Here is a 16,433-nt window from a genome sequence, read left to right as displayed (position 1 = left end):
GTTTAGTTTTACGTGTTTGCATATGTTCAATAATATTTGTTGAATAAATGGATACTCAAGGTTTTTCTCAGCCATTTTTTTCACGTTTGTCTTTTCTCTGCATAGTTTTATACAAGCAAGAAGACAGAATCTCTTTTTAATAAATTTCTCTGCTCAGTGAATGGTATAACTTCCTAGCCAGTTACTTAAGCTAAGTGCACATTAGCCTGGAGATTTTCCTTCTTCTCCTCCACTTCTGGAATATCTGCCAGTCTTGCTTCAAGCATGTGCCAACTCTGACCACTTCTCACCATTTCCACTGGCACAGCCCTGTCCCAGCTATCCTGCTTTCTTTCCCGGAAAAGCTGTCATAGGCTCTTTTCTGCTCCCACTCTTGCTGCCCATAATCTGCATTCCACATTGCAGCCAAAGTGGTTTGTGGGGATTTTTGTAAACATATTCACATCATCTCATTTTCTTGCTTAAAACACCTAAGTGGTTTCCTGTTGCATGTAGAACAAAACCCTTCTTTCTCATCATGGCCTGCAATTCCTTATGTACCATGACCCCTGGCAAACCTTGACTTAATCCCCTACTCCTTACCTGCATGCTCATGACACTCCTTTTACCTTGGTGACCTCTGTGCTTCTTGTTCCCTTTGCCCCCACACTTCTCCCCAGATCATTTCATGGCTGGATCCTTTTTTTTTAGTTTGTGGAAATTCATGGGGTACATGAGAACTTTTTTACACATATGTAATACATAGTGATCAAGTGAGGGTGTTTAGGTTACCCATTTTCCGAATGCAATACAACTTTTTTTTTAACGTATTCTCATCCTACTCTGCTATCAAACATTGAATTTATTCCTTCTATCTTACTGTATGCTTGTATCTTTTTACCCACATCATTTCATCCTCCCTCTACCCCTCACTCTTTCCAGTCTTTGTTATCTATTTTTACACTTTCTACCTCCATGTGTTCAAATATTTTTGCTCCCACATCTAAGTAAGAATATGGAATATTTGTCTTTTTGTGTCTGGCTTACTTCGCTTAATATAAAAACTTTCAGTTCCATTCATGTTTCTGCAAATGACAGGATTTTATTTTCTTATGGCTGAATAGTACTTCATTGTGTATATATAGCACATTTTCTTTATCCATTCATCTGTTGATGGACACAGAATGATTCTACATTTTTGCTGGGATCCTTCTGAAACAATGAATGTCACCACCACACAAGGACCATTTCTGACACCCCACCTGAAATAGCAGCTCTCTCCTCTTTCACTTTTATCACATTCAGCCTGTTGACCCGTTTATTGTCAGTCACTCTCCTCTTATTACGTGAGTTCCTTGAGGACAGGGAGCTTGACCTTGTTAAAGAAAAAAATTATTGACACTTTTTTTTTTTTTTTTTTTGAGACGGAGTTTCGCTCTTGTTACCCAGGCTGGAGTGCAATGGCGCAATCTCGACTCACTGCAACCTCCGCCTCCTGGGTTCAGGCAATTCTCCTGCCTCAGCCTCCCGAGTAGCTGGGATTACAGGCATGCGCCACCACGCCCAGCTAATTTTTTGTATTTTTTTTAGTAGAGACGGGGTTTCACCATGTTGACCAGGATGGTCTCGATCTCTTGACCTTGTGATCCACCCGCCTCGGCCTCCCGAAGTGCTGGGATTACAGGCTTGAGCCACCGCACCCGGCCCGACACTTGTTTTTAAAAAGTGATAAGGAAGACATTTTATTCCAGACTATTGCAATAGGGGAATTGCAATAAGGGAGAGAGATCAGGTTCAACTCTAACTACAAGAAAGACAAGTGGGGATTTATAGCCAATGAGCAGAGGGAGGGAAGTCACTGGGTAGAAAATTAAGAGGAGACATCAAGGGTAGAATGATTCTGACTAAACTGATCTAAGAAGATTCTTGTTAAAGACAGGCCAAAGACATCAAGGTAGGGGATAAAGAACATGATCTCCTCAAAGGTTACGGAATGGAGAACAGATTTTAAGGGTGAGAGATTTTCTATACATATACTTAGCAAGATTCTTGCTATAATTGAGCGTGGCAGAACAAAGACAGAATGGGGGCCACGTCCCAGGCCTAGTTGAGAAGAGCTCAGAGGACCCTGACTAAAGTTTGGTGATGGAGAGAATCTTCATTAATGTCTTGTTCTTTTCTGTATCTCTAAAGTATTACTAATCAACAGAAATATAATGACAGCTACAAATTCAAGATGAATGTAAATACATTCTTTTTTCTAGTAGCCAAATTAAGAAAAGTAAAAGGAGACAAGTGAAAACACTTTTAATAATATATTTTATTTAATCCAATATATCCAACTGTTATCATTTAAGCATATAATAATTTAAAAATTATTAATGAGATATTTTATATTTGTTTCTTATACCAAATATTGTAAATCCAACAGTTTTTTATACTCACAGTACAACTCAATTCAGACTAGTCACATTTCAAGAGTTCAAAAACTACATGTGGCTTGTGGCTATTCAGTACAGGTCTAAAGGCCAGAAGTGACTTCACACAAGGTATGCAATAAATGTTTATTGAATAAGCGAATGAAAGAACAAGTGAATTAATAATAAATCTATTCACAGAAATGGCAAATTTCTTCCCTCAAGTGTTTACAATATGCTGTTGCCAAGTTCTACTCTGGAAACATGTATAGATAGATTATGGTTGCTTGATTTGGGAAGAAACGGATATTGCAAATAATAATACTATGTCTCAAATATTATTTAATTTTTCACTCATCTTTTTTCTATAAATATTCCAAGATAATGATTGAAAAAGCATAACTATGAGTTTTATACATGAAGGCATTTATGCAACTACAAGTTTTTTTGCCCAATTAGATATTGTTTTCATCCACTAAAAATGTTTTTCTTAAAGTATAATACTACAATTTTCACATACTGTCTGCAACAGGCTTATTTTAAGTATCCAATTTTCTTTTGTTTCTTTCATTTCATCACTGGTGTCTATATTGAGTACAGGTGATGGCATTTGGTATTATTTATTCACTACAAAATGTCAGGGCAGTAATAGCTGAGTCTTTCAGCTAGGAGCAGTGAGATGCTCAGATTTACTGTGCATTATGTGGCTTCAGAATACTTCTTTTTTTCTATTATTGTTCTTCCTTCATCGAGTCCTTAAATTAAGGACAAAAGAAGATATTTTCCCTATTTACCATGTAGTGAGGATGTGTCTATCTAACTTTCTATGTACACTGTGAATTTATGCAGCTGTAGAGCTGATCTCCTCTGGTACAATCTATTGTAGTAGTCTCGAAAGCTGTCATTGCTTAGTCAGATCAACTAAATACCCATTAAAACATCCAACAGTCCAGAGGACTTATGAAAATATTTATCTGATATTCTGTCTATGTCATATATGGTTTCATTTGACATCTTTATAAATCCAGGTAAAAAAGATAGGAATTAGACAACTAAAACATAGTTTAAAACAGGCGAGAGATTACATTTTAGCTCCAGTTGTGTGATAGCAAAAGAATGCATCTTTCATTCGTTTTCCCCTCACAATTAGATTTCTTGATAGAGACATAAAAGTGTTTTTGATTTTACTCTTGAGTTTTTTTGGCAAGCTTTACAAAGGCCAAATCAATGCTAAATCAGAGGTATTTACAACATCCACAAATTTAATCCAAAGTGGATACTTAAAAGCTCATATAGATCTAAATGATATTCTCCCAGATGGTGAATTAATGTAATTTTAGCAGGAAGCAAAGTTGCACAAATATGCAGTATTGAGGACTCGCGCTGATTTAATGTATCTGTGCCCACCACGGCACAGATGTCGCTTATCATTTTAGTGCCAGTTGTCTCTATTCTCTCTATACTACAAAAGGAAGAATGGGATTTGAAAGTTTAGTAAATTATAATTTGTTTTGTTACTAGTGACTTGTTAGAAATTAAAGCTTTCTTTGAACTGTGTATTGGTTATATTCTTTCTACAGGGTTCAAAAGGTGACTTGGGTCCTCCTGGTCCACCTGGCCCAAAAGGAGAAAAGGTATTGTGTTTACCCAGCAAAGCCCAATCTTTCTTTAAGAAAACCCTGACAACCTATGCAGTGACTTCTCATTGATACTGTTTATCTCCCAAAAGCATTTTAAAGTTAACCAAAGGCTGTTACATTAATAGCATCTGAATAAGAACAGCCTTTTTGTTCATTTAATTAGTTTGAAAAGACTAAATGCACAATTGCTAGTTGGCATTAACTTGTATTTATAAGATTTCCCTTTTCTCGCCCTTGCTTAACAGCATTAGGTATTGAGTCACCAAATTAGCAAGTGTGGCCTGTATTGGAAAATTTTGCCAGTAACACTGAGCTGCTACCATAATGGTGAGGCAAGTGGCTTTTGGAAAAAAGCTAACTTTGTATCTCAGTCTTAGTCTAACTATTCCATTTTCTGCCACTTTTTCTCATGAAATAAGCCATTTCATGATGACATGTTTGCAATGACCTTGAAAAGGAAAATAAGAAATAGTACAAAGCAAGGGTTGTTTTGAATAAAGTAGTTGAGTGATCCCAATTTGATGAAAATTGTATGTTTATGTGTTTTGCACTGTATTTTGTTCTCCGTTCTTAGCACATTTAGAAATCCTTGTCTGTCTTCAATATTTATCTATGAGTTAAAGGTGATCTTGCAAATGAGTCCTCAATGACTGATTAAAGCCACATCAGTGTTCCTTAGCAACTATTGTCTATTTTAATTCAATTGTTGCAAAAAACAATGCATACACAATGCTAAGTTTTAACTTTCTAGGTGGCTATATTTGTTGAGAAAAGAGAAAGTCCTAAAGGTACTCAACGTGAGACTACAGCACCCTGGTACCCCATGCTATACAGTACATGGCCTCCATAATGTGCAGCTAAATAAAAACCATGGCAAGGGTGATTGGTCTTAGTATGTGAGAGTTCTTGTGTAATAAATAGAGTTTCCAGGACCGTAAAGTATAAGGGGACATGGAAATTGGAAAATGATGAACTTTTTAGATGAACCATTTTTTAAAGATGTTGAATAGTTGTTGATATATCCACCTGGAAATTTGTATTCATATAGATCAGCAAAGCAATTTTAGTATTCAAAAATACATAAATATAGGCAAAGCCTCTTACAGTTGATGGCAAATGTGATGCCAATTCAGCAGAGCTTTAGAAGAGGCTATGGGACTGCTTCTTGCAGCTGGGAGGCATGAAATGGGGAGATCCACTTATTATTTCTGCTGATCCTCATACTAACTTTGTCAGACAAATTGTCTATCGCTGTGACACTTCCCAGCTGTTCTACTGGCGAGTAACCACACTTGAAAATATATTATTTCTAATTTTGGATTAGTAGACAAAAGAATAGAAAATTAGATTATTTTAGCTTCCAAAACAAGTCCTGCTTTTGCAATAACCATGGAATATACAAGGTGATTTTTATATCATGAGAGCTAAAAGGGACATGATAAATTTTCTTTGTGTGGAAAATTTTATCAGGATTAAATTCCATTTTTCTATTCTTCAAGATTTATCTATAGATATTGCTTCTATTCACTTATAAATTTATAATATGCAAAAAGGGACTAGTGGTAATTGCAGGTTTTCTTTAATCTGTTTTAGGGAGATACAGGACCCCCAGGACCACCAGCCTTACCTGTAAGTATTCTTGAAATCGAAATTCAAAATTGAAAGCCGTTATTCTGTTTATTATTCATATTACTTCATGACTAAACCAGGATTTAAATCACAGAGTTAAGAATTGAAGGTGACTTCGAGTACATGTAGGCAAACCTCCACATTTTAAAGATGGGCATTTGCCCACAACAGTGAAATACTTGACCCAAGGTCATACAGGTAGTTACAATAAAAGTGTGGAATCAGTACCTACCCTGAGCAATTTTCTCTGTCCCCCATGTGGTTCATAATTGTGTCTCCTAAATGTTTGATTGTACACTCTTAACATCAGGTTTAAAGTAAATGGAATCAGATACAGTCCTACTTGCTTTAAAAACTGTAAAAGGACAAAACAAATTGTAATTATCCAGTGAATAAAGACAGCTACCTATTTAAACTGATAGTTACATTCTCCCAGCACTGTCTAAAACCATTATTTTCCTCTATGATTTGCTTCTAAAATTTGCAGATGATAAAAAATGGCAAGATTTTAGTGATAGATTTATGAGAAAAATTTATAATGTGCACATAATGAGATTGTTCTCAATTAAATGGTACATCATATATGAAGCACTTAGTAATAAATATATGATGCTCTTAAATTCAGATACAATTTACTATTACAGACTTCCTTCATAGGCCATTAAAGATTCTCATTTAACTTAGATAAGGCTCTAAGCCTAATGGAAAAGAGAACAGTTAAAAAAAAAATCTTCTATAGCCTGAAGTTTTTGATATTACCTAGGAGATAAATTAAGCATTTAAATCAGTAGTTTTCAAAGACCTATTCTGATTATAGAAGGTCAGATTTTAAAAAGTATTCTAGTAATCTGGATGGAGCCCTTCCCATTAGCAGAACATAGGAATCTCAAAAACTGTGTGATTTTGATAATATCTGTATTTATCTTTGTACTAAAAATCCCATTATGAAAAAAACATTAATAGTGTCTTACACAAATAATCTTTACAACTCCCACATAAACAAATATTTTTTGATATGTAGAAAACCTAAGGAAATAAATAGGTGACTCACTTGGGGATAATTCATTAAATTTGCAGTGGAATTCTATGCTGTAAGCTTTTTTTTTTTTTTTTTTTGAGACGGAGTTTCGCTCTTGTTACCCAGGCTGGAGTGCAATGGTGCAATCTCGGCTCACCGCAACCTCCGCCTCCTGGGTTCAGGCAATTCTCCTGCTTCAGCCTCCTGAGTAGCTGGGATTACAGGCATATGCCACCATGCCCAGCTAATTTTTTGTATTTATAGTAGAGACGGGGTTTTACGCTGTAAGCTTTTAAGCATGAAAAGAAAAACTACTTGACAGTCGGTTTTATGTGCATATTATTTTGTTCTTTATACTTCGTAGAATTTTAAAAAAATTATTTGGCAGTGATTTAGTTAAACCTGCTCATTTTACTTAAGACACATGCCTGTTTTCTCTTCAACTAAGTTATATGCAGTCATTTAGTTAAACCTGCTCATTTTCTGTAAGACTCATGCCTGTTTTCTTCAACTAAGTTATATATTCAACTACTCCACTTAGTTATCTGATTTCCTAATTATTTCCAACTCATGTTGGAAGACCAGTATGCAATCTACATATATTATTTCACCTGAAATACAGTTGTGGCTTCTCAATCAGAAAATTGCATTGGATTATATATATTTTGTGGATTTTTAATAGCAGCCAGCTTTTTTCTGCCAAGAAACACCTTGAAGATACCTCTTTACACCATTCAGCTATCAAGCACTTAGAGATTACAAGCTAATTTCATACTTGTCTAAAAATATGACATGGAGAAAACACCATGAAATGAAATGTTTTGTTTCATAAAGTAAAATATTCATATTATTGGGGTACTACTATTTTGTATGCTTGACATTACTTTCTTTGTTAATATAAATTATCAACTGTTCCCTACAAAATAAACTAAAATTAACACCAACTTATAATACAGTCAATATTTAATTGATCTGATAATGCAGATTGATATATTATTAGTTGAAATAGTTGGTAATAGTCTTTGAGGAAGCCCAAATGACTGACTGCATCATATTTGGATTAAATGAGACAATGATAAATTGGAGTCAGTAAACAGAGTTTATCCATAATTGTTCTCAAAACTAGCTGCACCCTAAAATCCACTGAAGAGTTAAAAAAAACTTACCAATATTGGGGCTTCACCCCCAGAAATTCTAATTCAATCAACCTGATGTGGGACCAGTATATTTTAAAAGCTCCCCAAGTGGATCTACATATGCAGTAGGAGTTGAGAACTATTGTTTATGGGAACTAGAATGGAAAAGGCTTTCTTCATACCCAAAAAATTATTTTAGTTCGTTCAAGAAGTCCAACTTTCATTTGAAATCTAGCTTAATACATAGTGATAAGAAACTATCTCTTTCCATTAGGGAGGCATACTAGTAAAATGAAATTAAGATTGAACCTTGCTACATTAAATGGAGAGAATTAGGGCCAGGAAGGTATCTTTAATTACAGACTTCACCCAAATGTCCATCTACTTCTGCCTTAATACCTCTTAAAATTTAATGTGCATAGGAACATTCAGGGTCTTGTTCAAATGTATATTTTTATTCCTAAGTCTGAGATGAGGTCTGAGCTTCTACATTTCTAGCAAACTCCAAGGGATGCAGATGCTACGGGTTGTTGGACTACACTGGTCACAAGGACTTAGCACCCTCTTCCCAACTAGCTGCCTTTTCCCATAGATCAATGGTTCTCTATATTGACTACACACTGGAATTACCCAAGGTGCTTTAAAAAAATTCCCAGACTGCACCACATACCAGTAAAGTTTGAATCTCTAGGGAGGGACTCAGGCAACAGTTGTTTTAGATTTTTCCCAAGCAATTCTAGTGTGTAGCCACGCTTGAGAACTAAGGCTCTGAAAGCATGTCTAATACTTTTCTTTACAGCTTTCTCTTACAGATCTTGAGCAAACATTTTGGAATTACTCATTACACTAGTATTTCTATCAAAAACACCAGACCTGATTACTTTCATGAGCTTCCAGGAGAGGCCAGCCTTCCTAGTCATACCCATGATTCACTTCTTGATTACTTCATTATAGGGGACAGATGAAATTCCATTTCCACATTTACAAGCTACTAGCAAGTTCAACAGTAATCCTTCTTGTGAAGGTCAACAAGCATTGACGACTTTAGGACACAGAATTCCAGAAACTCTCTAAGCACACATGGCTGAACTGCCCACAATAACTAAGCGGGAAGAGCTAAACACTTTTCCCCCCTCTAAGCCATACATTCTATATTCGGTTTACTTTTATTCATGTTTTGTTTAATAAGAAATTAAGAGAAATAGTAATGGAGCACACTGTAATACTGAGTTTACTGATGCAGGGGCAATCCTTTATGATGTTTTTGGGGAATTATGGTTTTTTTTTTCCTTTTTCTTTTTCTTTTGAGATAGGGTCTCACTCTGTTTCCCAGGCTGAAGTGCAGTTGCCCCATCACAGCTCACAGCAGCCTTGACCTCCTGGGCTTAAGTGATCTGCCCACTTCAGCCTCCCATGTAGCAGGGACTACAGATGGGTACCGCCATACCCAGCTAATTTTTTATTTTTTGAACAGAGACAAGGTCTTGCCATGTTGCCCAGGCTGGTTTTAAACTCCTGAGCTCAAGTGATCCTCCTCCCTCGGCCTCCCAAAGTGCTGGAATTACAGGCATGAACCACTGAGTCCAGCCGGGATTAAGTTTATTGCAGTTATTTTCGTATTCCTGTGGATTCTTGTGCTTTTGCTACTTTAAATTTTTTTTTAGTTATATAGAACCAGTTCATCAAAAAGATCTGATACATAAAACCATCTATTTCATTTTGTTTCTTATTTATACTTTCTCTTCTAACTGGTTGAGTCTGTATATAATTGGGTCTCAGTTGAAGAGAGAGACTAAAGAAGTGAGGGAGACCAAGTCTAAAAAGGAGTAAGAAAAGATAAAGTCAAGGAAATGGCGTGAAACACAGACTGGAGTCCTAGAAACAGTTTAATTTGTTAGCTTCACAGCTACAAGAGCTTTTACCCTTTGTTTCACCTCTCCCTTTGTGCCATCTGAAAGTATTCTTACTGCTGGTGACCAGTGCTTCCTCACTCTCTAATATATAAGAAACCTGTTCATAAAAAAGCCAATCAAAATGGTGCTGCAGCTTGCAAATGCAGGGTGCAGTATACCCCTTTATTATTTGAGGAAATGGGACCCCATTCAAAATTCCAGAGTTGAATCCCTTTGATAACATTTGAATCCTTCTATAGATTCATGTTCACAGGTCATATGGAAAATACTCCAATGTAACTGCCTCAGGAAAAAAAAAATAAGAAGAAAAGAGAAATCTGAGGCCTGTAAAAATGTCATAGAGATTAAAGTGACATTTGTGGCATTAATTGTCACTTACATCCTTTAACCTTTAAATATTCTGTCAATCTACTTGACTTGAAAAACAATAGAATTATACTTTTTGATATGATATTAATAAACTTGCAAATCTTATTTTATAGACTTTCCAGATTATTCTAACAATAAACGATCAAGAAATAAATTCAAGAACAACTTTGTAAATCTATAAATGGAGTATCTGGAAAGTATTTTGTAAAAAAGTATACAGGAATCTTCTCTTAATACTTCTTTTAAGCAAAATTTCATCTAGAGATAATGGAAAAAAATAAATGAAACAATTTCAGCCCATAAGGTGGGAATGTGGTTGAATTACACACACAAAAAGAAAGGCTAAAAATCCACACTTGCCACCATAAACCCACCTTCATGTATCTCTTGCTAGGAATATTTTCAGCAAATACAGCTGGTTGAAAATAAAAAATTTAATGATATAACTGATTTCTTTTCAGCCACTTTTTGGATGATACCAAATTCACTAATTAGTTTGGTACTAACGACTATTTTGTTAACACAATAAGCCATTATAGAAGCTTATAATAAGTATAATTTTAAAGTTGTAAAGAAATAAATATGAGATTCTTCTACTTGATTTAAATTAATTAACTGATTATTCTTTCATTATCCTTTTTATATTTCAAACTGATAACCATTTCAAAAATAGCATATCTTGTTAGATTCTAAGTAGTAATAATATCAATAATAAATGATAGACATTTATTCAGTGCTATGTATTATTTAAACCAAACCTTAAACAATCCTGTGAGGTATAAAATGATTATTACCACATCGTACATAAGGGAACTGAGGACTAGAAAATCTAAATAACTTGTCCAAAAGGTTCAGAGATGTTATATAACAGAGCTAATATTCCAATCCCCCTTGTGTGACTCTTAAAACCTAAGCTATTAACTTCTGTGAGCATCATTTAAATCTAGTTTAAAAAGTAATTTTAAAAAAAGATGTTCTAAACTATTACAAAAATTAAATTTTTAAAATCAGGTCAGACATGGTGGCTCACACCTCTAATGCCAGCACTTTGGGAGGCTGAGGCAGGCACTTGAGGTCAGGAGTTTGAGATCACCCTAGTCAACATGGCAAAACCTTGTCTCTACTAAAAAAACAAAAAACAAAACAAAAAACAAAAAACAGCCGGGTTTGGTGGTGGGTGCCTGTAATGTTAGCTACTCAGGAGGCTGAAGTGGGAAAATTGCTTGAACCCAGGAAGCAGAGGTAGCAGTAACCTGAGATTGCACCACTGCACTCCAGTATAGGCAACAGAGGAAGACTGTCTCAAAGAAAAAAAAAATTAAAATCAAATTTAACTTTATTGTGAAGCCAAAATTCAGAAAAATTCAAGTGCCTAGCAGAGATGGAGCAGTAACGTAAATGTATGATGCAGCCCAGTGTATGATAATAGAGTGTGTTGGGGTTAGGAACCAGGATAGCTATGTCTATCTCAAAGTATCAAATTCAAATGAAAAACTACTTAGAGATTGATTAATTCAGAATATAGGCATACTTTCGAGATATTACAGGTTCAGTTCCATACCACTGCAATCAAGCAAGTCACCCACTTTCTTTTTTGGCTTTTCCAGTGTATATAAAAGTTATATTCACACTACACCCTATAAAATGTGCAATTTATATTGTGCAAAAACAATTTTACACATTTTAATTAAAAAAAACTCTATTGCTAAAAATTGTTAATGATCATCTGAGCCTTCAGTGAGCTGTAATCTTTTTGCTGATAGAGGGTCTTGCCTTCATAATGGATGGCTGCTATCTGATCAGGGTAGTGATTTCTGAAGGTTGAGGTGGCTGTGAGAATTTCCTAAAATGAGACAAAAATGAAGTTTGCCACATTAATTGACTTTCCCTTTCATGAAAGATTTCTCTGTAGCATGTGATGGTGTTTAGTAGCATTTTACCTACAGAACTTCTTTTGAAATTGGAGTCAATCCTCTCAAAAGCTGTGGTTACTTTATTGACTAAATTTCTATAATATTTCAAATCCTTCCTTGTCATTTCAACAATGTTCACAGTATTTTCACCAGGAGTAGATTTCATCTCAGAAAACATTTTCTTTGTTCATCCATGAAAGGCAACTCCTCCTTTATTCAAGTTTTACCATGAGATTGTAGCAATTAATTCAGCCACATCTTCAGACTTCCCTTCTAATTCTAGTTCTCTTGCTATTTCTACCACATCTACAGTTACTTCCTCCACTTAATCTTACTCAGAGTCATCTGTGGGGTTTGGAATTAACCTCTTCCAAATTCCTGTTAATGTTGAGATTGTGACCTCTTCCATGAATCACAAATTTCTTTAATAGCATATAGAATGTTAAATCTTTTCCAGAAGGTTTTCAATTTATTTTTCCCAGATTCATCAGAGGAAACACTGTTTATGGCAGCTATAGCCTTATAAAATGTATTTCTTTTTTTTTTTTTTTTTTTTGAGACGGAGTTTCGCTCTTGTTACCCAGGCTGGAGTGCAATGGCACGATCTCGGCTCACCGCAACCTCCGCCTCCTGGGTTCAGGCAATTCTCCTGCCTCAGCCTCCTGAGTAGCTGGGATTACAGGCACGCACCACCATGCCCAGTTAATTTTTTGTATTAGTAGAGACGGGGTTTCACCATGTTGACCAGGATGGTCTCGATCTCTTGACCTCGTGATCCACCCGCCTCGGCCTCCCAAAGTGCTGGGATTACAGGCTTGAGCCACCGTGCCCGGCCGTATTTCATAAATAATAAATCTTGAAATCAAAATTACTTCTTCACCCATGGACTGAAGAATGGATGTTGTGTTAGCAGACATGAAAACGACATTCGTCTCCTTGTACATCTTCATCAGAGCTCTTGGGTGACCAGATGCATTGTCAATGAGCAGGAATATTTTGAAAGTAATATTTTTTTACTAAACAGTGATATTAACAGTGGGCTTATTCAGTAAACCATGTTATAAGCAGATGTGCTGTCCTCCAGGCTTTGTCATTCCATTTATAGAGCATAGGCAGAGTAAATGTAGCATAATTATTAAGGGCCTAGGATTGTCAGAATGACTGTTGGCTTTAACTTAAAGTCACAAGCTGTATTATCCCCCAACTAGAAAGTTAGTCTTTCCTGTAAAGCTTTGAAGTTAGGCATTGACTTTTCCTTTCTAGCTATGAAAGTCCTAGATGGCATCTTTAGCTGCTTTATCAACATTGAAAATCTGTTGTGTGGTGTGGCTACCTTCATTGAAGATCTTGGCTAACTTGGTGTAGCTTCTACACCAGGCACTTAATTCTTCACTTTGCACTTTTATATTCTGAAGATGGCTTCTTTTCTTAAACATCATGAACCAACTTCTGCTAGCTTCAAACTTTTCTTCTGCAGCTTTCTCATCTCTCTCAGCCTTCACAGCATTAAGAGTCAGGGCCTTGCTCTCGATTAGGCTTTGATTTAAGGGAATGTTGTGGCTAAGAGAATGCTGTGACTGTTTGGGTCTTCTATCTAGACCTTTAAAACTTTCTTCATATCAGCAATATGGTTGTTTTACTTTCCTATCATTTGTGTATTCACTATAGTAACACATTTAATTTCCTTCAAGTTTTCCTCTGCATTCACAACTCAGCTGTTTGGCTGGAGAGACCTAGCTTTTGGTGTATCTCAGCTTTCTTTATGCTTTCCTCACTAAGTTGAATCATTTTTTAGCTTTTAATTGAAAATGAAAGATGTGCAAATTTTCCTTTCATTTTAACACTTTGGAGCCATTGTATGGTTATTAATTGACCTAATTTCAGTATTGTTCTTCCTTAGGAAATAGGGATGTCCAAGTAGAGGAAGAGTGACAGAGAAATGGCTGGTCAGTGGAGCAGTTAGAACACACATAACGTTTATCGATTAAGTTCCCCATCTGATAGGGACATGGTTAGTGGTGCCTCAAAACAATTACAGTAGTAACACCACAGATCACTGATCACAGATCACCATAAAAATATAATAATCATGAAAAAGTTTGCATATTGAAAAAATTACCAAAATGTGACACAGAGACATGAATGAGCACATGCTGTTGAAAAACTGGAACCAATACTTTTGCTGTACACAGGGTTGCCACAAACCTCCAATTTATAAAAAATGCAGTATCTGAGAAAAGCAATAAAGCAAAGTACAATAAAATGAGGTATGCCTACGTATATAAAAAACCCTATGTAGTTATTATCCAAAATAAAGAGGTATTAATAACTGGCAGCATTTGCTTCAGATTTCAGTTTCAAACAAAAAATATTATTAGATGTCTATTTTTCTCTTTCTCTTTTCACCCTGAGGGAGCTACTATATTGTTGGTGATGTTAGTGTTAGTATACACTTACCTGATAGATATACAGCTAAAGCAATATATTATATTCTGTGTTTTTCATTAACACAAATGATATTCTCTTGTAAATAGATGTTCACAATTATTTTTCCCTATTATACTCTGTTTGAGATTCATTTATGTTAATATTATAGATCAGGTTTATTCTTTTAAACTGATCTATAGTCTTCCAGCATTTAACCATAGCACTAGACATTTTCATATTGATAACGTTTGGATTTTCGTCTGTTTTTTCTTTTACCTACAACGTACAAATGAATATTTTTGTATGTGCCTCTTATACACATTAATGAGTTTTTTTTAAGATTATAAACCTAGAAGTGAAGTTATTGGGTGAGAAAGTCTGCACTTTTTCAATTTAATAAGATACTGCCTCATTGGTCTATAAGGTGGTTATGCTAATTGTCAGCATATATCAGTTAATGTATCAAGAATTTCCATAGTAGCCACACCTCAACAATGTTTAACATTCTTAGTCGTTTTGGTTTTTAATACAAACAGAGCCAAGAAATACATGCAAGCACATATAGGACCTTGAAGAGTGGTAAATAAAACTTTATAAATCAGTAAGAGAAAGGATAATCAGTCAATAAATTACACTGGGACATTTGGCTTTCCACAAGGCAGACAAATACTTTCTTTATTTATTTTTATATATTGACTTTTATTCACAACCCTGCTAAACTATCAAATAGTTCTAATAGTTTATCTGTCTGTTCTCTTATATTTACTGCATAGAAAACCATATTGTCTTCAAATTATGACAGTTCATCTCTTCCTTTCCAAAATGTTAATTTTCTTTCTTTTCTTGGCCTTATAACATAGAGATTATAGTTATTATCCTAGTCTTTCCCCTGACTCTAATGTGAAGGCCCTGAAGTTTCACCTTAAATATGACCTTTACTTTTATTTATTTTTTGGGTAGAGATAAAGAATCTTGAGTAAAGAAAATAATGACATTTTTCTTTTGCCATGTGAGTGCTTAAATTTTTACAGTAAGCATGGATTTGCTATATTTTGTTTGTTTATTTTTTAACCAGTTAAAAAAACTTTTCTTATGTTTCTAGTTTGCCAAGAGTTTCACCTAGACCTGGTGTTGAATTTTATAGTCTTTTTCTGCATCTATTGAGATACTCTGATATTCTTTCTTCTTAAATACTTAATGTGGTAAACTACGTTATATATTTTCTGACTGTGAACAACTTTTGCTGTTCTAGGATAAATGCTTCTTGGTCTTAGTCTTGATGAATATTTTTACCGTATTCATGAAGAATATGGATTTCTGGGCTGATAGTTTCTTTTTTTCGTTCAGCAATTTAACGGTTTTTTTTTTTTTTTTTGTCTTCTGGTCTACATTATTTCTGATAAGAAGTCAACAATCATTTCAATAATCATTTCCTGTATTCAATATATCATTTTTCTTAGGCTGCTTTCAGTATTTTTCTTTATATCACTGGTTTTTAGCTGTGTAATCATGGTATATTTAGGTGTGTTTATCTTTAAATTTGCCCTGATGAGTTTCTTGAATCTATAACTTTATGTGTTTCAATGAATTTGGGAAATTTTTTCTCTATATTTCATTAAATGTGTTTTTTGCCCCATTATCTCTCTCTTCCCTTTCTGAAAGGCTAAAGACAGATATGTTAGATTTTAATAATGTCCCATCTGTCCATAAAACTGTTCATTTTTTCCCATCTAATTCCATCTTGGGAATGGATCATTTCCAATCAGCTCTTGTCAAGCTTACTCATGCTTTGGTCATTTCCATTCTGCTGTTAAGACTATCATGTGAATTTTTTAGTACAGATGCTATATTTTTGAGCTAGTGAAGTTTGTTTTATATTAAACAGTATATATTTCTCTGCTGATATTTCCTGTCTTTTTATTCATTATGAGCATGTTTTCTTTCCTGTCCTTGAGAATAGTTTTAATAACTACTCTAAAATCTTTGATCATT

The 16,433-nt window shown here is 34.9% G+C and overlaps 1 protein-coding gene across 1 annotated transcript in view; it reads left to right on the top strand.

Moving 5' to 3' along the window:
- The window catches only part of COL19A1 (collagen type XIX alpha 1 chain), a 357,310-nt gene that overhangs the window by 157,305 nt on the left and 183,572 nt on the right, over window positions 1-16,433 (top strand). Inside the window, exons 13-14 of the mRNA XM_064360928.1 lie at window positions 3,977-4,030; window positions 5,630-5,665. Coding sequence (XP_064216998.1) covers window positions 3,977-4,030; window positions 5,630-5,665 — 90 coding nt within the window. The remainder of the gene's footprint in view (window positions 1-3,976; window positions 4,031-5,629; window positions 5,666-16,433) is intronic.

Source organism: Aotus nancymaae, unplaced genomic scaffold (genome assembly GCF_030222135.1).
Source record: "Aotus nancymaae isolate 86718 unplaced genomic scaffold, 86718_ANA_hifiasm-v0.15.2.pri h1tg000040l, whole genome shotgun sequence".
Taxonomy (NCBI): Eukaryota; Metazoa; Chordata; class Mammalia; order Primates; family Aotidae; genus Aotus; species Aotus nancymaae.
This window is presented reverse-complemented; position numbering and strand designations above follow the sequence as displayed.